Source organism: Homalodisca vitripennis, chromosome 4, assembly GCF_021130785.1.
Source record: "Homalodisca vitripennis isolate AUS2020 chromosome 4, UT_GWSS_2.1, whole genome shotgun sequence".
NCBI classification, from domain to species: Eukaryota; Metazoa; Arthropoda; class Insecta; order Hemiptera; family Cicadellidae; genus Homalodisca; species Homalodisca vitripennis.
The window spans coordinates 89,507,353-89,530,930 of NC_060210.1; the positions used below are offsets into that span (position 1 = coordinate 89,507,353).

Below are 23,578 nucleotides of genomic sequence, written 5' to 3' on the forward strand. Positions count from 1 at the left end.
AAAGTCGCCTTAGACGTTCTGTGTTTTCGCAGTACGTTGAAGAAGAAAATTTTTAAGGAGAGGCCGATCTTCTTTTTAAGCCTTATTCTGGCTATCCTCATGGGGATACTGGCCTGTGCGAGGATCTTACCAAACAAAATAAGGAGAATCGATACATCACAAATATACATAGTATAATGCCTGTATCATCAATCAGACTATGAACGTTTCTAAGAATTCCGTTCTTGAAAGTTCCAGCAACCCAACACAATGGGTAATATAAATCAATGCAAATATTTGCTTACATTTTCATACGGCGATGTTGTTGTAATTAGCCTTCATGCAAAGTTAATAACAACGTTTATTGTTTGTGTGTTGCAAAAAGATTTAATAAGGATCACCACGGGACACAATAGAAGGAGAAATCATACATAAGGGCAATCTCAGGGAATGTCGTACAAATCAAACGATCGCGTCGACCCTCCGCGTCTCTCTGCTAAGTCAAGAAGTAGGTCTGACTTCCGTGTGGGCGCAGTGCGAGTCTAGGGCCGAAAGTGATTTGTTATGTAACTTTCACATGAGGGCCGTACAAACTTGATCTGGTCGTAGTCCGACGCTGAATCTTCTGCCTCCTAGATCGCTCTGGGCGCCATGAGGACCCTGCTTTTTTATGTAAGTCTTGACATTGACACGGTTACACTGCTGCATATTTCCTGATTTGTTTATTTATTCAACTAACATTATTTTCGCTACTATTTTTTTTAAATTTTTATTACAAAATATCAAATAATATGTAGCAAGAATAATTCTTAATTTCTAAGACATCTAATACGGATATGTAGTGTATTTTCCTAGCTTTGTATATTTTTGAACTAATACAGTAAAAATAATTTTATGATATTGATGTTTAATATTTTTTCTAAATTTATATTTAAATACAAATGTTTGATTGAAATGGATAAATTATGCATAAATTACCAACCATGAGCCCCACGTTCTCTTTCTGAATTTTTAAAGAATTTTCATTAGAAATGTTTAGTACAAACAGAGTTTTAAAAACGTATTTAAAATATTTCTCTTTTAAAATCATGCCTTATAAACTTGAAAGCATATTTGCATAACTCAAAAAACAATATTAGATTATATTAATATCAATAAAAATGAAATGAAAATAATTTTTTTAATTAATTTTGTTTCATTGTAATTCTTATTAATATAATATAATTTTGTTTTTATTTTTTTATTATTTTGATAAAATTTATATTAACTTTAATATTCAGCAACTTAATGCAATAATCGAAATAAATTAAAAGATTTAATTAATTATTAAAATACTAATTTTAAATTTAGTTATTAGTAAATTAATAAAAATGGTTTAACCCTTTGGCAGCCAAGCAATTTTACAATTTTGATATTAGAACAACTAAGTGAGTTCAACAGAATGAGCCATCCAACTGCATTGTAATTTATTTACCATACAGCTACTCAGTACTGCAGGCAAAATTATGTAACGTTATAGTGTTTAAAATTATATATGTCCCTTAAAATAGTAAAAACAAAACTATAAGTTTTATTTTTAAGTTTTTTAATATGCACAATAATCATATATTAATTAATAATATACAGCATTTAATTTATTTTGTTAAGAAAACAAAAATCCAATTTTGTAACAAATTAAAAAATGATTTCAATTTACTTCAGCATCTTACTTACTGCTATAACAATTTTTTATTAACTTCTGCAAAAAATAAACATATATATATATATATATATATATATATATATATATATATATATATATATATATATTCATACAATATAATATGTAAGCTTGAATTAATTGTCAAATTTTACTTTGAAAGACACAATCTAAACTAGCAAACTCTTAGCTTAATTATCATTCATGTAATATAATGGATATATTACACTAAACATAATGTTATTATTTTACTAAATTAAAACGTAACAAAAAGTAAAAGTAAAAAAATGAGTAAATGTTTAATTGAAAAACAGTTAGACAAAACCAGTACTTGTAGATGAGCTAAAATGCTTCCAGAAACGAAACAAATAATACCTGTGAACATGATTATTATAAATTTGTTATCACTCAAAAACTCACAAAACCACTTCAATTGAATAAAAATGTGTTCTTTCCTTTACTGTGAATTGCCATGAATATAATTTATGTACTTGAATACGGAGTATTGTTTAGGTGCGCCACAGTCGGCTGTGAAACATCAACAATTACAAATGTTATAACGAATAAACCATTGTTTAATTCATTAACTTATCATTTAAATAGAACAATTTTGAGCTTCATTTGAGTTATACAGTAGTGTAACAATATACTTAAAGTTTAGCGAAAACTATATAGGAACAAATATAGGAAAGTCGATAAGGTCGGCCGCTGGTAGTTCTTGGAACGGTAGGGCCCTAGCAGTCAAAGGGATGAAATACTTTAAACGAATGTGAGCATTAATACTTCATATCATGATAATGGTTCATTTATATTCAAATCACAGTTTTGTTATATTTTTAATCTAAACAAAATAATTAAGTTTAATTAAAAAATGGCAAGTTTCGTTACCGGATATAGGTAGTCTTTGGAATGTTTTTAAAGTTGATGATTCCAAACCATTATCACTAATTCCTACTGACTGTAAGATACAGAAGTAATGTATTCAATTTTAATCCTTTTTAACGTTTTTTATGGGAAATAATCCAAACACAATTGTATGAAGTGCTTGTCCTAAAAGCATGACACAATTTCCACACTTCACTAAAGCAGTGTAAAAGTGTGAAGCTAGGAAAATCAATAGTAAACCGATAATACGCAACTAAACCCTTGAGCATGACACACTCTCCAGACATAATTTGTTATAAATTGTCAACCATATTCTGCTTATACGTTAAGTCAGTGTAATCGATTTTTTTGTTTGGAAATATCTTTTATATTTAAAGTCATAGTCTAAAAGAAGATCTATGAAGACAAAAAAGTCGAATTTTCTTATCACTCCACGAGAAACGACAGACATTTAAAGTAGGACATTTAGGTAATTTTGTTATCAGTCCAAAATGAAAATCACTGATAATAAAAATGTGAAATTTTTACAGTACGTACTTGAGTTATACTTCACACTTATAACTTCAGGGAGTGACATGTTTTAATTTATTTATGGCTTGAAGAAAGTTATATTTTGAAGTAAGCAAAACTTGTTTCAATTACATAATTTTAATAATTCTTTATTGTTGAGATTAAATATTGTCATAAATAAAATATATGTCACTCTTTCCAGTCTCCTATCACCTACATACACTAAAAATATCATATCCTTATCTTCAACAGTTTTCTTTGAACTTGATTATGCGATGTCTCAAAATTATACTTTAAATGCCTACACCTCAAGGATTATGCAGAGCATTTTTCATTTATTTGTCTTTTAAAATGGTATCTTATACGGATACGACCTAAATTTGCCTTAAAAATAAAAAGCAATATTCAAACTGAAAACCGACTACGTCATGTTCCGTTTTTATTTCCATCACTATTTGTGGAGCATTTTCCACGCCACAGCGCGCGTCTTACCTAGTAGCCTGTTGGAGTCCCAGCTCGGGGGGGGGGGGATGTGATGTTGAACTGACAGTTTGACCTCAGTTCAATCAACTGCTTCCCTAAAGTGAAGACGGTTTTAATTTAGTTCTGTAACGATTGCCATGTACTGGACACTGGTTCCCTTTAGGTACCGTTGTCTATTATTTTCTATATATTGTCCTAATTAGATCCCTAAGAAATTTTAGGGGACAGTTATATTATTTGTTACAAAACTTATGCACAACTAAATAAATTCTATGTTGTTATTTATATAACTCTGGCATTTATTACCTACTTCATGTACACCCGGTTTATTTTAACTAAAGAGGTTTAATGTGAGAGCTACACATTTCCGAATGCAATAATTTCGGGATACCCTGCTGGAAATATTAGTTCTTAGGCTTGTTTTATAACATCAAAGTCTTCCAGTCCACACCATATTGAACTTTGATGTTACCTATTGGAAAGTTCCCAACTAGAGAGTATAACTGCTTCGCAGTAACGTAAGACATGTGTTACAAATGTCTACCAACCTACCACTTCCACATATAACCAACTTTATTAGATGGTCATATATTGGCCAATCTCCAATCAAAGAATTAAATGGTGTGTTGTTTCGTCTTTTAAGTTCAACAATCAACTTGCTATTAATTTTTTATTGTTGATACCCATCATTATCGTAACTAAAAGGAAATTGACCAAGTATTGAGCCTGATAGTAAACATTACTAGTTTAAACTGGTGCAAGACTATCATGAGCGGTGTTGCAGTCAGTGTCTGACAGTCCTTCGTGATACTGGAGAACTGTGTCGGACAGGAAAACTGTCAAGTACAAAACATATGTATAAACATAAAAACAACGTGTCACTGTGACAGTGTCGGTCAAGTTGTAAAGATGTTTCTTTAGGAATATCTTTGGTCTTTGGTGAAACACTTACCTGTTTTTTATCAAATTAGAAATAGGTGTATTACCAATAAAGCGGTTTACATTTAGGAGATAATCTTTTTTATTATTTATTACGGGGTTATGCTTGGACAAATTAAAATGCAGAAATACATTCTTCCTTGGTTTCAAATGATGTTCCTTGTGTCACACAATTTTGTCAGCGCGTTTTTTTTTCTGTACAGCTTTTGCTATAAGCTCTATACTTCTTCCGTATATTTATTTATTTACATTCTTCGAAGTACATACCATAAATTAATATAGTATACATAGTTTTTCAATTCTGCCAATTGTGTTACTATATTGTTGAAAAATGTTTAATTTTTACTTTGAGTAAAAAAAGGAACTTTACTTTTTGAACGACTGTTGAACTATGGTACTTATTCTTATTGCTATTTAATAAAAATTGGCATTGAAAGCTATCGATGAGATTGTAATTTTTAATAAACAGATGCGATCGTTTTAATGTACTGTGATGTTTTGCTCTTTAACAATTGAGCTATTTGTTAAACAAAGATAATTTTCTTAAATATATCCTAAATTACTGACTCCGTGTAGACTACTAACAAATTTCCCATTACTCTAAGTAGCCTAATTATCTAAATGTGAAATTCTAACAATGATAAACTTCGCTGTTATAAGGAGCAAACAGTGCCTGTACATAGTTCTTGATAACTGTTATACTTACTTAATGCCGTTTGTGTGGGTCTTGTTGTAGGTCTTGACCACGGCACTGATGGTGCTGTCATACGTGTCAAGTGTACCAGTCCAGTTCGAAGACGAGCACAGAATTCAAGAATCCGATCAAGCAGTCAACCCTCACGAGGAGAGTAGGAGATTCCATGGTCACGCGATGAGAAAACGCAAGAAGAAGAAACTCCTTCACTGCCTTTTAAGCTTGCAAAGGAGCAATCCCCAAGTTGACGCAAGAACGCTCTTCTTCAACTACGTGAATCTGGAGTACACTCAACACGGAGGGGGAAACGGAGGTTACAATGACGATAGTGGTGGAGGTGGTGGGTACCAAAACTGCTTGAGCCAGCTGGGTGGAGGAAGTCATGGTGGAGGAAGTCAAGGCGGAGGTGATGGAGACGATGGAGGCAGCACCGGCCTCGGAGGGATCGGAGAGGGAATCAACAACCTGGGATCGCTTGTCAGCCAGGTCCCCAGCAACCTCATCAGTTCTGTGGGGGATGGTATAAGACCGGTGTTTGAAAACCCAGAGCGGTATCTCAACAGGTACATCATCAGACCATTGTACAGGTCACTGAGACCACTGTACAGACTCTTCTAAACATTGGGGGTGGTCTTGTGTGACAGGGAATTTACTGAAACCAAATATTCACTACACAGCTTTAACTATTGTACGGTGTAATAATATGACTTAAAAACTAGAAAATACAAAAAAATGTAATTGTTATAAGATTTTTGTTTTGTAATCTGAAATATAATTATTAGTAATATTTTCTTTTTCACTTACTTTTTTCCCATAGCTAAATTGAGCTATTAAAGGCGCCTTTGTTCCACACTGACATCACAAGCCAGATCTGTGGTCACGGAACACAAGCTTGAGAGAGTAACACGTACTCCACAGCAACCTCTATGTGTTTTAAGTATACTGATTAATCTTTACTTAAACATATGTACAGATACGGCAACGTGGTATTTAATATGTAAACACGGCAACGTGTGTTGTATGTGTTTGGATCTAAAACTTTCTTTCTGAATGATCTTTTGATTTTTTAAACAACTAATGAAAGGCAAGTTAGGATATTTGTTTCAATGTATTTTTAAAACTGTTAATGTAAGAAAAATTTCTATAATATGTATTAAACAAATATATCATCATTTTTTATAATCATTTAAACAGTTCTGATGAACATGGAAATTGATTTTTAAACTGATAAGAACAGCGCCGTCACATTGTAATGGAGGGGGGGGGAACGGACCCAGGGTACGAAGGAACCCAGCTGTCTTTGTCTTTAAAAATAAGTTACAGCGAGTTGTGTTATACTCGTAATAGCGCGTCATCCTAGGCCTGTCGCGCCGCCCCGCCAATGACTTCAACGGGGCAGTGTTATTTGAGTTCATTACTTCGTTAGTACAGTGGAAAGACGTGAAAATATTATTTGTGCCTTAGTAGTTCGGAGGAAATATATAAAACGAATTGGGTTCATCCAATTAATAAAGGAAGGCTTATTTCTTGTTGTGCTTAATGCACTGTACTTGAGAAAAGGCAAAAAACATTTTTTATTCCAACAAAATCACATTAAGATCTTTTTATAAACTTATTATACGTGCTCAAGAGCGCCAGTATAGGACGGAACGAACATAAAATGTGTAAGTCCAGCTTAAAATATTGTCCGTGACACATTAAAAATGTTCTTTTCCGATGTTCAATGCTTCAACTTAATATACTAACTGAATGTTTTCCGTAAATTTACCAATCGCAAAATTAACTGCAGTTTTAATTCACTGTCCTTTATGAAGAGAATGAAATATCTCCTCCATAAAAAGACTCATGGACTAATTTTTTCAATGTATATGTAAGAGAGTTTTAATTTTCCTTCATACTTTCTTAAAGAGAAAATTATGCTTAAAAGTAGTGAAGATAAATGTCAACCAGAACATCAGAAAGCCGTGGGCCCCGCGAAAAGAACGACGCGGAGAATGCGGCAATGAGTCGTCTGGGTTCGGCCGAACCCGTCGACTGTTGGCGAATCCTACATGGGCGTTCCCGTGCTGTGGTCGTCTGATATGCATATTTCCATATTCTGTATTTCTAAATACAAACGCGTCGTGCCCGTTCTGTCATACTGCCGAGTGATATAAGTCTGGGTTTAAGGAGATAAGACGAGTGCCACCCAGCACAGCAGAAACAATGACAGTGGTTGAGATATCAGATAGAGGACCCCAGCCGAGCACTACCTGTTGAGATATGATGTACCTTAGGTCCACACGAGCAAGCATGAAGATATCTAATCAATTATCGTTTCCACAATTATTATTTTTTTCCTTTTGACAGAACCTGGTATTTCCCGAAGGTAATTACACCAAAAAATAAAGGTGATCCATATACAATGTGTACAATCATATTTTAACAAACAGGTGTATTTTATTTTTTAAACAGTACAACAAACAGCAGTTGTGTTATAATACTGTTGGAAAATGTTTACTTTTTTAGTAAGAAAAGGAATTTTACTTTTTTTTAACTGTTGAACCGTGGTACTTAATCTTATTGCATAGTTAATAAAAATTGACACTGACAATCTATCAGTTAAAATTTTAATTTTTAATAAACAGATACAACCGTTTCAATGCACTGTGATGTTTTGCTTTTTAACATACTCCTTTTAAAAAATTATGTAATCTATCAGGATTCATTTAACACAAAAAATTAAATAAAATTAAAATGCTTAGTAAAAAGGTTGGAACGTTTTGTTGTATTTGGTAACTAACTGTACAGTAACGTAACATAAGGTAACAAAAATGTTGAAGTAGACCAAATTGTTCCTTACTTTTGAATGAACAATTTTTAATAACAAAAAATTTGATAAAATATAACAGATATTAATTAATAAGATTTTATGTTAGATTAAGAAATTGCTAATAACTTATTGATTAATAGTGCTTGATAAGATGTGTACTTGGTATATGAAATGTAACGGGTAGTTTGGAGTGAGGGGGCTGGAAAACATGGTGTAGTCGACGATCGGTTAAGGGCCCTCGACCTGTGTGTAGTCCCGTACCCGATCTCATAAAGTAACGGCTCTGGATAAGAATCACTACAACAGAGATGAAATTCAGGTTTTTACATGTAGTGGAAGTTAGACAATCTTAAAATTGGTTTTGTCACTTTACACTCCCTTTTTTTAGTTGTAGAATTGATTGTTGGAGAGTATCACTTTTAAAATCTTAGGACTCTTTTATTATCCAAACCTTGTGTAGTTTTCTTGAAAATGTTATATTTTTTAATACTAAATAAAGAAATAAAAAGGTTTTGATATTTTTTCTTAATAACCAATAAAAATATAGAACAAATATAAAGGTATTTGCATTCATATTATCATATCTCTAAAATAGGATATCTGCCATAGTTTTAAGACTAAAAATAATATATCGTAAAAGCAGGGCCATATTCAGCTTTGGTGGGCCCGGAAAAAAATACTTCGCCCGGGCACCGACGTGTCCACTAACACGGTCTCTTGGAAAGGACATGTGGTGGGGCCCGACCCTTGCCCCCTGCAAACCCAGTCTAAGTACGGGCCTGCATAAAAGTATTTAAAGCTTAACATTGTTCATATGGGGCTAAAATGAAGATAGCTACCAGTACAGTAACTAATCTGTTTTATATCTTTCATACATGACATAATATGACATTTTGTATAGTTTTATATATTTGTATGTACTATTATTTGTTACATAACAATGACAATAAATAATGCTGAGGAAGGGAGAGGGGGCACATAAAAATTTCTACATCTATTCAGAAGTGTGTTGTGAAGAGGCGGAGGTGTGGGAAAAGTACTCGAAAAAATATATGTCACGTAGAGTGGATTGTTGCTAACCAGATTTGGTAAGATGTTGGAATATACCTTCCTGGTGATAATGGCGAATAAAAAATTCATAAAAATTTTAAAATATAAATCATATTTAATATTACACTTATTAAATACCTTTTTACATTTTAGTAACTGCCATATACATTTTCTTAATTAACAACATCATCAGGTATAAAAGTAAAACAAACCAATAACAGTTAAGTAACATAGAATAAAGGTAATTGAAAGAATGTGTGTCTTTAGTGTATGACTGATGATTTGAATTTTAAACTGCATGCAGTTATTTTGTTTTATAAGTAACGTTAATTATGTATTTTTAATATGTCACATTGCACCATTTTATAAACAAAAGTGTTTTTTATACCTAAGCAAAACATGGTGCATCAAATTATGATCATCATACTTTGGGAAATTTAGTAATTTGGAAAAATCTCATAATGCTTTTTAGTTTAACTAAAAAAACTATGTTATTGCTTTATTAATTAATTCTTATATAGTACTTCTAGCTAGAGTAAACTAACACCAGTTTTCTCCAAATTGGACCAGTATGGTTGTACAAATTTTCAAACCCCTTCATAAATTAAAATAAATATAGGCCAACTGATAAAATGGGGTCTGTAGAGTGTAAAGTTGAAATATTCAAAATTATAAAACTTAAATAATACAATGTTCACCTGATGGTATAAGTTACAATCCGAGAGCCTATTTGCACTTAATGAGTACATAACGCGGGTTTTTTTTAAATCAATTGAAAAGATTTTCCTGATGATGAAATTAATAATCAAGCTTGAGTAGCTACTCTTGGTGGAGGTCAAAATGGGTAGGTATTGAAAGGATTAAAAAATACAGAACGATAATTATTTCTATGATTACATTCTTCTTATCTTGAGACACTAAAAATCAACCGTCAAACACATAAATAATAATTTCATCACTGTCAGATAAATAGATAAAGAGACTGAATATCTAAACTTTACGGGTCTGTATGTGGTTAGTCGATGCTGATTTAAAATTTATTTAAGTATCTGATGATTGGTTTTAAGTGTGGCAAGTTAAGAAAAATATGCTTTGAGAAAAAAACACGCATATTTATCATATTTGTAACTATTTTGATCACTCACATATTTCCCTCCACCAAAAGCACGGCTGAAAAAGGGAAAATTCTCTATCGTTTCAAAACAAATGTTGTGTGCTTATGCAATGGAAATTTTCTCTCAGCTTCTGAACTAATACAATACAAGATTAAATGTCAAGAGGTTAAATTTTTATCAAGTAAACGTTAATTAAATTACATTAAATTTTAAGTTACTATTGAAATAAAAAAAAGTTCCATAAATAATTTATTTAAAAAACTATTAGAACCAACCTAATTTGAAATCAGTTCCAGTACTGAACGTTTTCTCTCCCTTCTTTTCAAATATTTCAGTGGCAACTCCCTTGTCAGTATGCAGCTTTGAATAAATATATGCCTTAGGCAAATGTGTCTCAAATCCTGCGTCGTACTTTTGGTTATGATAATTTTTGTATTTCTTTCCTTTTTCAATAACACCAAACTTATGAAATGCACCAGTATTTATGACTTTGTGTATTTTAGGTTTCATTACAATTGGGACAACTGGTTTAACACTGCCTAAAACCTGTTCACTGAATAATCTGTGGGGATCGTTTTGCTGTACAGTTGAACTTTTGAAAACAGGTTGAAAGTCGAACAATAAATACTCATCTTTCTGATTTTGTGGCTCTGCAAACTCTGAGACTTTGTAGGGTTGCTCTGATATTACTGACATTAAAACAGGTGAAAAATATGGTATAGGAGACTCTTGGAATGTGTTAGCAGGTTTTTTTGAAAATGCTGAATAAGGTTTGAGGTATAAGTCTTGAAGTTGGGTGTCAGATTCAATAGTGTGAGGGGAAACAAGAATTGGTGGTGCAGAACCTTTTCCTAAATTTGAATTCACGTTGTCAATTTGAAGGGGATAGAACGGGATTCCTAACGGAGGATCATCAGCAGGGGAATGAGATACACTCAGAAAATCAGATGGAGTTACAGTTCCTAAGTATGTTATCACAAAATCTCTACTTATTTTGGGAGTTCCACCACCTTCTGAAAGCATGGGCTCTTTTATATTTTCTGATGATGTTCCATTCAAAGTTTTATTATTGTTAAGATCATATTCTGAGCTTGAAATATTCTCATGTTCTTGGAAAAATTCTGAATTATTGTATTTGTCTTTTTCATCATCATCAAAGTAAAAAGGTTCACTGTAGTATTCCTCTACTGTGTAATGTGGATAGTCTGCATTGGAAGTTTCTTGAAAAGTTTCATAAAAAACTGTGTATGGAGATCTGGATTTTCTTGAATTCATGAGTATTTCCTCTTTTGTTTTGGATTGGTTTGATCTAGCCATTAGGTTAGGATAGGAGGAAATGTATTGGTTTGGAAAGTATGTGTAGTCAAATAATCTTTCATGTCCGTAGCTGTTGTCATACGGCCATTGCGGTCCATAGTTGTAGCTTGGTGTGTTATAGCTGTATGGTGATCCATAATAAGGTCTTGTGAAGCTATAAGTATGACCTTCTCCCAATCCGGAGTCAACTGAAGATTGAAAACCAGGAGCTCCATAACTTATTCTAGCAGCTGAAGAGATGAGAATAGCCTGCAATTAAAAAACTCTAATAATACATGTCTATTTGTAGGTGTAAAAAAATTGTCTTTTTTACATAATATATAAGATTTTAATAATTAGTTGAATTGTTTTAGTGCATTTAACTTGGCTAGGTTGCAGAATTGTCAATATTGTATAGGTTGTAAAAGTTATATGACAATAAATTAAATTTGATTTAATTTGAAAAAAAATGTTATCCTTTAAAACAAGTATTTAATATTTATCACATTTCATTCTTAAAAAGATCAACAAATACACAAACATTAAAAATAAAACAGTAAAAAATAAAACAAAAATAGATTGAAGTCAAACATTTTTAATATAATGAAATTGTCCACCAGTGTTACTCCACATTGCAATTTATTTAAACAAAAATACAAGTAGTATAATTTACTGAATTTCCTTATTCCCTGTAGAATATTTCAATTATAACTATTATAATATGATAAAATATAAATGAAATAATTCTCAATGATATATCTCAGTATTTATACTAAATACTGAGATAAATGAAGTAAAATAATTGTGTTGTTTATGGATAGGAGTATGACCAGAGAGCCAAATTCAACTTTGGCGGCCCTCAGAAAGATATTTGACTGGGCCCGTCATGTCCCGCCACCCGCCTCCGTACAAGTGTGGCAGGGAGCCTGGGCCCTGGTAAAACTGTCCGCAAAAACCGATCTGAGTACAGGCCTCAGCTTAATACTAAAATTAAGTTATTTCTATTCATTTTGAAAATACAAAATTACAATTAATTGAATTAGAGTTCATATTTAATTGAAATTTACTTCTGGAATATTAGAGATAGAATTGTTGTTGCTTCATAACATCATGGTTACCGGTAAAAATAGTCCAATTTTGTTTACTTTAACACTTTTACTGTATCATGAAATTACAATCACTTACAATATCATCTGGTCTCACAGACCTGAGGGAGGTTTTTTGCTGTTTTTGGGCTATTCTTGTTTTTTAGTTCAGATTTAAACACAAAATATATGCAAAAAATTATAAAATTTAATAATTTGGGGAATTTAGGATGGACAATTATATTCTAGAATACTGGTATAGTATAAATCTGTATATACAAGTATCAGAAATACACATACATTTTTACCAAAGCAATTAAAACTAAAAAAAAGGCATAAGTACACACAACAAAAGTATCCACAGATTTTAGATATTCTGAACACATGAAATGCATAACTTTCTGCTGCACTCCAAACAGATTGTCCGCATTTGATACATTTGTAATTGGTTTTTCTTTCCTTAGCAGCTGGGCACTTGGAACATGTCTTCCGTTTTTTCCAGTTTGTCATTAGGAACACATTCATTAGGATTTGCAGCTTCTGTTTCTCCAACGTACCCGTGATGACGCGTCTAATGTCTCTTGGCAAATTTTGAATTTCTAGGCATCTTGTCATGTGAGGCTTTATAAGTTTTAAGGTCAGACATTTTATGAATTCAAGTCTTGTAATTAGTGGATTGTTACCTAAGGCTCTTGCTCTTGCAGTAGGCCCGGGTAATGGTCCCCTCAAAATGTTATGTTGAGGTGTTCTGCGCTGCTTGGGTGGCTCCTTTCTGCACCATACGCTACCATCTTTCCCCCAAAAAAGTCACCTTCAGATTCCTGAACCAAATAATTTTCGACACTATAGTGGATGTCATCTTTATCTTCCAGTTGGGGTTCATCAACAGCAAAACTATCATCACTTTCACTTTGGTTTAGTTCGTTATCAGACACTACATAGTTTGGATCTTCATCCGAATTGTCAACAGGCTCATCGTCACTATCATCCCCTTCAACGTTATGTAGGAGTTGTAAAAGTCGCTCGTTAAATCTTCCATCGTTCACTCTTAAAATTTCCGAGTCACTCATGACTATAACAAGTTATAATAAAACATAAAAACAATAATATATAAACACATAATAACTATTCACACTTTAACCGTATCACCCGGTATGACAGACCGGTAGAATAGTTACAATAACCGTATCGTCCGTTACAGTAGACCATAGTGCTCACAAAATAACAGGACTGATTCAAGGTCAAACGCCCTATACAAATTAAAACCAATGAAAAACGGCTCAGGAGAAACCAATTAACAGCTACTGAGCGTGGAAGGGGCAACCGAACACCAGAAGTGCCAATTTCAGAAACATGAAATTCCTCTCCGGTCTCACAGACCGGTGATACGGTAAAAGTGTTAAATTAGGGTATTTAGAGCCCAAAATCAGTAAAGTGGCGTAACTTGAAGGTGATACAACCCAACCATTTCTGATATAACCGATGTCTATTGGAGGAAACGCCTTCTTGATCACATTTTTATACCTATGAACTTGACTAAAAAGTTTTACAGCACTCCTTTACCTGAATGGTAATGGGCAAGATACATCCTTAGATCAGGAATGATTATCGGCTAAAATCCCCATCGTGTATTCCATCCAATCTCATTACACCATTTCCTGAACAATAATTATAATACTCTTTATTGGGTGAACAATTTTACAAAAGTAGTATTAATATTTACAGATTTGGTCTACATGTAACTGTATTATACAACTTTATTCTTTTTTCATTGGGCTAATTTAATTCACTATGCTTATTCATTCCTTGAAATTTATTCTTTGAAAATATACCCTACATTATCCAAACCACTACTTTAAGTATTAAACTATATAATTATGTATTTAGGCATATGAAAAGAATTATAAATGAGGCAGGTCCTTCTTAAAATATTGCCATTGTCTGCCCATTCTGTCTGTCCATTTTTGTTGTAACTCTTAATAGAAAGGTCCTAGAGGCCTGAAAAATTGACACATAAGTTCCTCTTAGTCTTATGATTTTGGGCTTTAAATATCCTAATTTAAAGTAAACAAAATTGGAATATTTTACACTGGTGTTATGGTTAACCATGATGTCAAGGAGAAAATTGAAGAAATAATAAATTGGTAAATAATCTAAATACATCCTGTAACATCTCATCATGTGACTTAGTAACATATGTGATGAAGTTACATTGTTGGTTTTATTGGTTTGAAGACTTTCAACGAGTTCTGTTGGTTCCTCATAACTCTGTTTTATTGGTTTATTTTAATTTTGTAGAAACTCTTTAAAAACTACTACTAAAACAAACAAATATTTGTTCAGTTCAATTCAAAACTTAGGCTTTGTTTTATATTGATAATAAACAAAATAGTAAAGCAACAATGTCTTATTGTACCAGGCAAAGTTAGGACTAAGAAGCTCTAACACTAAAAAATATAGTCATTACTAAATGAAATTAAGAAAAAATGGAAAATCTCTTTTTTTAAATTTATTTTTTTACAATAACTCTACTAGAACACAATATTATAAAAGACAAATTGTGTACATTGCACATGTTTCACATATAAATAATGCCACAAATACACGTTACCACGTATACTCTTGGTAAAAAATATTCTTAAAATCTTTTGTATTAAAATTATTTTTTATTTAAATAGCAACACATTATAATATATTCTTCCATGATAACATAATTATTCTATAACAGTTTGATTGGCAAAATCAAAAGCCAGACTATGATGATTTTTATAATAAAACCACGTGATATATTTATTCGTTCGTCTAATGATAATTTGATAAATTAGTTTCAGGTTCGTTTTAAATAGAGCTGTGTGTATCTGAACTTTATGTATAATCTGTAATGTGATTATTATAATGTACTGATTAAAATTTAAATGGTTATATTTATATATTTAACTTTCTAGAAATTTTAATTCACTTTTTTTATATAAAAAATAGCGGTTCTCAAACCCATAATTTATTATTATTTCAGTACCTTTCAGTGTATTGAGTTGGATAACAATACAAGAAGTGCTCAGACATATGGTTAATGTTTGAGGGGGGAAAGGGGAAATCTTTGCCAAACCATTTCCAGTTCCATTTTTGTCTGCACATAGTTGGACTTTGAAATAAATTTTGTAAATTTTGTCTTACACAAAGCAACAACAAAACCTCGTTTTTTCAATGGAGTAGTTGGGAGTGAGATTTGACATATTTAAAAATATGTCCAAATAAAATATTGGCCTATTAGCAACCATCCAGTACTATCTCATGTCTCTGATAACAATGTGAGTATTTATAAAATACAAGATAAACCTGCCTACCATATTTCATGCCTTAAGGAAAGCAGTGAGAATTTTAGCCAATCTGGGTTATGAAGATAAACAGTGTTTTATTAATTATAATATAATGATACTGTAGTTCCCAACATTTTATTGTTTCAAAATTTATTATATGGGAGGGAAAGCCTGAATAACTTCAACTGCTTTGAAGGAATCCATAATTATGATACTAGCCGAGCTCACAATATTATTGCACCTTCTTTTAGACTAGGAAAAACATTAATAAGCCATATTTATTTACAATAAATAGTGTGTTTAATAATAAGTGTTTCAATAAATTACCACAAACGTTTAAAAGCTTAGAATGAAAACCATTTGCAGCTAAGTTGTCTGGCAGGCCTTATAAAAGTAAGGCATTTTATTCCCTTGAAGATTTTTTTACAAATGTTAACCTTGTTGATACTATTACCTAAGCAGTTGTTAATCGTTTTATAGTTTAATTCTTGCTTATTATTTAGACTGTTGTGTTTTTATTTATTTATTCCATTGTGTTCTTAATTTATACTGTTATATTTTTATTCATATTGTTACATGTTTAAATTTATTGGTTTATGAAAATAAAATTATTGTCTAGCAATAATAATAAATAAACCCATATTAAATTTTTTTTAATGACAAGTCTACTGTCTGTAATTACTTGCTAAATTGAGCATGATCTTATGTAATGTTAGTTTTATTGTTGTTTTCAATTGCAATGTAGATTGATAAAAGACAATATAGACATTCTATGCTATTCCATGCCTCATCTTTCATGATTTTTGTTGGGCATTGATGAATCAGTCAGGACATTTCCTTTTATCTATAAAGATTGGTCAATAATCTGTGATGACAACAACACAGATATTCAGTATTAACTTGGGACATTGATATTATCTGACAACATGGCTAGCTCCATTTCAAGTATTGCAGAGAAGGATGGAAAAAATAACTTAATAGTACCTATAACGTAATATATTGCACTCAGAGATATAATTTATTATTTACTTTAGCATAATCTACTTACCATAATAAGTTTCTCTCTATTTTGACAAGAATTACAATAGACAGTGATCAATTTTAATAAAGATTTGTTTAGTACAATTTAATCATTTGATTATGTTTTTTTTCTCCCTATTTTGAGAAAAACACATAGGCAGTGATCAATGTTATTGAAGATTTGTCTAGCACAACTGTCTAACTTTATTATTTTATTTTACAAACATTTAACTTCATAAACAAATTTAATAATATTACTCTATATATTAGTAAATTATGTAAAATATTATAGTAACAAAATAAAACCGTTATCAGTTTTCTTATTGTGACTTACTTTCAGTACTACAAATTAGTGGTAGTTGTGATCATCAGTACTGTATTTCAAAACTTACCAGTAAAAGAGTGAACATGTTGGTGGGCTGTATCTGGTAGTGTGTCACTGTTACAGACCTACTGCAGTGGAATATCAGCAGAAAAATTAGGTCACTATTAACAGGTCTGCTGAGTAGTAACTTGCTATTGAGGTGCTGTGTGTCAAACAAGTTTGGTAAACATTTCTACAAACTGTTCATACATTTTCTTTATGGAAATAAATTACAGAGGTCGATATGGCTATCAATTTGTGGAAGTATTTTGACCCTCCATCAGCTTGTATGTTACGCATTTACATTTACATATGGATGAACATGGCTGAGGGAATCCTCTTTATAAATATATAGTCTCTTTGTGTTGTATATAAATATATATATATATAAACACAAAGAGACAGAATAATATATATATATTCACGTTGACTGCCACAGATTGTTAATATATTTTTGCTGTATCTGTAGGCCAAGGTATAAATTTTATATACTTCAGGGTGATTCATGAAGTTCTCACCCCCACTCTCAGCACAGGTGTACTAGTAAAAATGAGGAAAAAATGTTCAGGTTATAAACATAGGTCCGAAAAACTTTTTTCAGCGAGTATCTGTAAACACATTCCAGCAATTATATTTATACTAACTGATAGCTGGGTATTAAATGAAGATAAAAAAGGTCCATACTGAACATATTGGAAACTGTTTAATTACAACTCAAAATAAATCGCTGGATAAAAATTGGGTTATGTTTAATTGTGGTTTACACTAGGAATAGGACTAAGTAAAACCCAGGTTTCAGAACTGTACCTGTAGTAGTTTTTTGAACATGATTCAGGTTTAAATGTATAAAAATTGGGCACGAAACAATTAGATTATAATTAAGTTTGAATGTAATAACTTTGTTACAATTGGTTGTATTCAGAATTTTAGATTAATCAACAAACATTAATTGTAGAGAATTTAATTCTGAGAAAATTGCATATAATCAAAGTCTAAAATAAAACGAGAAATACATACCAAAAAAATTTTGTGGTTACTCTCTTGCCACTGTTTCTGGGCATGTTCACTGAAAAGAAATACCGTACGGTATTGTAGCTTAAGTAAAATGCCGCATCTTCCGAAAACAAAAGCGTTTAGGACCCTTAATGATGAGATATGTTTGAGAAAACAAGATTAGCTGAGGTTAAATCTTCCTCTCCCTCTTTGGTTTAAATAAGAGAATCTGCGATGTTTCCTGTCTGAACGTTGTGATTTGCATTTTTAAATAAAATAATTTCATTCACAATGTTCGTACAGAAGATATGAAGCAAACATTTTCCCATTATTGTGTTACTAAGTCAGTTCGAAACAGTACTTTTGTTTATACGATTTCTAAGTCGCAGAGGTCTAGAATATGACAGCCATTTGATCAGAACAAATCTATGAAAGATTTGGCCTGTGTTGTAGACACATCTTGGTTTTAGTTTTGATTCCTCGCCTTTGAGGAAGCTACAATACATTCATCAGTGAATCTGTGTTATGATCATCATTACTTCTCTCTTATAATTCGATTTTATTCATTGACGAAAAATGCTATTGCTTTGTTTACACAGAGGAATCACCCCTTGTTTGGTTTTTATTTTTGTTATGCATGCTATGAGCTGCTGTTTTTAGAAGAATTCCAACTAAATGAGTACGCTCTTTCAAGGTAGGAGGCTATGCTGCGCTGTACCAAAACAATTGTCAAACATACAGTGTTCGTACAGCATCAAGTAACGGGGAAATCAACTACCAAGTACTAGAACCCAATTATGAAGACCAACTGTCCTTCCTTCGATGATGTTATTGTTACACCTTAAAATGCTGTTCAACGCAGTCCAGTGCATAGCTTAAAGATCTTAATGCCATAGCGGCTGGCCTTGTTAGGCGGATAGGAGTTGTCTAGTCCCAACGGTGTGGAGGTCACTTAAGGGAATCAAACTCTCGTCAATACGTTGCTGCTGTGGAGTCAAACAGAGGTTCAAATTTTTCATCTACAGTCAAGTATATTGTATGGTCCGCTTGTTTGGAGTTTCATCTGCATTTGTATTATCGCTGAAATTAATAATCAATTCTAAGTAAGCGTTCAAATTTTGTTTCTAGGATACTTTGCACAATTTCATTTTTGTATATGTTTTTTGTGCTCCAATACAATTTGCACAACTTGGCATTTGAACTAACTCATGAGGCAGAAGAATTGCTTTAATTTCCTTTTCGTCTGTTGGAAGCCAGGATTTGACAGACTTATCAGAAGGTACACAGATTTCAATTGTCAATGTGCATATAGGTGTTGCCTTTTGCACAATTTCGACTGATTGGACCTTTCATATTACTTGGTTGTAGCCTAAATGGGGAAGCACCCTCAATTTTGTCCCTTATTTCCTTGAGAAGAGGTAATGCCGCATTGAACTCAAATTAGAGAATGTTTTTTAGTATTTCCCCAGGTCAAGGCTAAGTAATTTTGGTACTTCAATGCATGTTTACCGGAGCACCTCCCATTTTCAGGCGTGGGTGTGGGTTTGGGCTGCTTACTTAAATCATCAATTGTGGTCCGAGCATGCCTTTGGTCCAAGGTATTCATATCGTTATCACGCTTGGCCACTCTGAAGGAAGATATTCAGGGTCCAGATCTGAATTGACTCCATTGGATTATTGCATCTGGGGTCAAATTCACTATTATCACTCCTCTTCAAAATTGCTCTGTACAAGTACTCGCAGTGTTCCCTCTAATATTCTCGTGATCACAAAATCCCCTAAATCCTCGTCATCATGTATTATCGATTCGGCACTGTGCAGATACAGGGAAGTCCTGAAAAACTAAGATTATGATCTAGACAAAAGCAATTAGAACACAAACGTAGCTGGCAAAATGATATATAATGACTTGGCTGTGCCATGAGAGCCACGCTTTTCGAACACAATATAAAAAGGTGCGTGACGAGAATTGGCGGGAACCTGAATTAATTTTGCTTAAAACTAGTAATGGTTAAGTTCACATAAAATCCACGATGGATTTCTTACTTAATTAACCTTTGCCCCGGCAAGCCACAGGTGGTCTTCAGCTAAACTTTTAACTTTACAATTGGCCTACCCAGGAATTCAGGCAAATCTTGTTCGCTAGCTTATAAACTCGCTAACGAAGCGTATTTGATCCGGACCTATGTATAACCAATTTTTCAGTTTATGACGTTTTACTAGTACAATGCAATTGCTCAGATGTAAAACCAGTGAGAGGGGGCTCTCATGGGTCACGTTCATGAGAGCCACCGGTGGTCCTCATGGCAGTCAACGTGAATATATATATATATATATATATATATATATATATATATATATATATATATATATATATATACATACAAGTATCCCAATGTCTCAGAAAGTGTTGATATTTGGCACATGCATGCCTCATGACTTGACTGAAACAAAAGCTTGTCATTCAATATTAACCAGTGATTAGGGGTTAAAATATGCAGCAACCCCTAGAAGACCTACAATATTGTTTTTCAACTTCCGATGTCTTATGAAGATAAAATTTTACACCTTATTCTCCGAAATAAACCAAAGCATTCTCATCAGAATAAACCACCTATAGGGATTGAAATTGGATTACAACAAAAGTAAATTACAAAAGTCGTTAGTAGACACTTTTTGACCAAAGTGGGTTTCGAGAACTCTGGTATTTTAATATATTCGTCATAAATGCATTAGACCAGAAGTGAGTTTAAATGGCCAGAATAGACAATACTGACTGTAGTATGCTTCTCAGTCAACCTATGCTATGCTCTATATCTGTATTTTCTTCACTGGAAAAATAAAGTAAACTCTACTGTGGGTGGCAATTGAAAATACACCGGAAGTAGATCACAATTGAGTAGATTGATTTTTTTTATTTGACTAAAAGTAAAGTATTTTAAATTTGTAACTACTAAAAATAACAGTATTGTCCAATCAATGAAAATATTATGATGAATTGTAATCTATTATTCATTATTAGTAAGCAATTAATCATTGTTGAGTCTCTGTTGAAATCTGTAAATTAAGATTTTTAAAAACCTCTTTACTCAGATCAGTGCTTTTAAAATTTCCACAAAAGTGTATTTCTGACACAGTTGCAGCTTTCACTTAAACACTGATGGTTTTCATATTCACGATCTTTTGGAAATTACTGATATGAAAAACTATGAGTAATAGAATGCCGAATTTGATCATATTGCAATGTGGGTCAAGTAAATAAATCAGTAAAAAGTTCACTTAGGGTTAATACAAAATAAACTTAAGCCATAATTATGGGTAATTCCACAATGATAAGTAATCCCAGACAATAAATAAAAAACTATTCTGAAATTACTTAGGGCAATAACAGTTGTTTACCACACTGTCATGGCTACCTAAAATACAAGCCACCTAGCAACTAATAAAGGAATATGTTACAAACTAAATTGCCATAGCTTGTCCTCCCCCCCTGTTTTGATTCTGGGCATGCCTAACCCTCAGGTCCTCAATTGTCATAAACGATGATAAATTAATAAGTAGTAAATGGTAGGCTACCTACATAAAACAATTTAAAAAGTAATTATTTCTCAAATACTCAAGTTATTAGAATACAATCGGCTTCATTTCAGATCTCACATGATTTCAGGGTAGAAAAGACTTAACTGCAGTGCAGACTGCAGGATTTTTGGATGGAGATGCTGTTGGAGTTATTCTACTGTAAATACCTTGAACGTCTTGAATACTTTCTTCTTCATATCTGACCAGCAATCCTGGATAGACTGTGTTAACAATAAATAAAACTAATACTTACTAACTTAAACTAATTTTAGATGGCAGCGAGTTAGTGTTTATGTGTTCATCGACATAAAAAAATTCTTTTACTGAATAGATTGGATTCTTCTGATGAGACTCAAACTTACACCTAAACACATGAGGATATAACTCCTTTACTTCATTTGGCAAGGCATTATGTACAGTATTTATTTTTGTTTAGCAAACAGTACTGTATATCGAGTTCCAGTCTCCCACAGGTGTTATGGGAGAGTATCTCATTTTTCAAGGAAAAGAGGTCCAGTTTATCTCAAACAGAAAGCAAGCTGAAAGGTATATACTGGCTATAGATTGGTTGGTAGGATTCCAAGTTTCACACATATGGTTCTACAATGGTCCTGTCGTCCTGCTGATGTAATAATGACAGAGCTTTTTTCTGGAGATTCAAGTTATTACTTTCTGGCGTGTGGCTCAAGGGCTGCTGGCCATATAAGATATGGCTGTGGAAAAGTGCATGTTAGAATGTAATTAAATACTGTCTAGATAGCATCGACATAAGCCTATGCAGCAGGAGTGTTACATGAGCTACTCTTGAACAGATGTTGCTTATGTGACAATTCCAAGTAGATTCCCTGTCCACCATAAACCCCAAAAACTTAACTTTTCCAGAACTTAAGTTTTTCGCAGAGATCAGGTACAATTAATTTCCTGAGTTTTACAATGGGTAAGGTTCAGTTTATTCAATAGGAACCAACCCTTTATGCTGTCAAAGTGCAGATGTTCTTGTAGAATTTGATGTGTCTCCTTTATGGTTTTATCATCAACAAAGAGAACATTACCTAGAAAGAGAACAGAGCCCAAAACCAAACCCTGCAGGACACCATGATTTACAGGTAAGCGTTTCAGGTCTGCTCCACCAACTGACATGACTTGCTAGAACTTTGCATTTTATTCCATTTTTTATTTTATTTATCGATAAGAATGTTGTGAGAAACACAATGAAAATCCTTACTTAAGTCAGCTAATATTAAGGCTATTGAATATTTTGCCTCAAACATATACGGTATAAGATTTTGGAAACTAGTTTTGCCATGGTTGACACCATTCTACCATCTACATCCATGTTGGGCTTCAGAAAAAGGGTTGTTGCACACAAAGAAGTTAAGAAGCTGTGATTAGTCTTGAATATATTTTACAAAGGCAGGGATGTAGATATCGGGCTATAAATTGCCATTGATTCAGGATCCTTTTTAAAATCTGGTACTGTTCTGGAGACCTTCAATACATTAAGAAATATTCCTTCTCTCAGACAGGCATTCATTAATTTAGCAACAGTATCCTCTGCTATGGCATCTGCCATGTATTTAAGGGCAGAGACCGACACACCAAAACCATCACTGGAGTTTGAAATTTCTAATTTTTCTGTTATCTTTAAAACATCAGAAGGGGTTATGGGCCTCTAGCTTCCCATACTGACAGTGATATTCAGCACACCAGTAAGATAGGATTTAAGGGGTCTTGACATTCAATTGTTTCAACTACCTC

The 23,578-nt window shown here is 32.7% G+C and overlaps 2 protein-coding genes across 2 annotated transcripts; one reads left to right on the forward strand and one right to left on the reverse strand.

Moving 5' to 3' along the window:
• Nucleotides 1-468: 468 nt before the first annotated feature.
• Nucleotides 469-5,970, forward strand: LOC124361472 (glycine-rich RNA-binding protein 8-like). Its single transcript, XM_046815522.1, has 2 exons — nucleotides 469-651; nucleotides 5,232-5,970. Exons 1-2 carry the CDS (start codon nucleotides 631-633, stop codon nucleotides 5,805-5,807), a joined length of 597 nt encoding a protein of 198 aa, XP_046671478.1. The 5' UTR covers nucleotides 469-630; the 3' UTR covers nucleotides 5,808-5,970.
• Nucleotides 5,971-9,880: 3,910 nt separating this feature from the next.
• LOC124361473 lies at nucleotides 9,881-17,402 on the reverse strand. Its single transcript, XM_046815523.1, has 2 exons — nucleotides 17,277-17,402; nucleotides 9,881-11,732 (listed from the first exon to the last, which is right to left on the reverse strand). The coding sequence occupies exons 1-2, from the start codon at nucleotides 17,292-17,294 to the stop codon at nucleotides 10,431-10,433; spliced, it is 1,320 nt and encodes a 439-aa protein (XP_046671479.1). The 5' UTR covers nucleotides 17,295-17,402; the 3' UTR covers nucleotides 9,881-10,430.
• Between the last annotated feature and the right edge of the window lie 6,176 nt (nucleotides 17,403-23,578).

Coding starts and splice junctions, on each gene's coding strand:
- LOC124361472 (XM_046815522.1), top strand. CDS start 631: ATGAGGACCCTGCTTTTTTAT. Junction 652..5,231: donor TGAGGACCCTGCTTTTTTAT/GTAAGTCTTGAC, acceptor GTCTTGTTGTAG/GTCTTGACCACGGCACTGAT.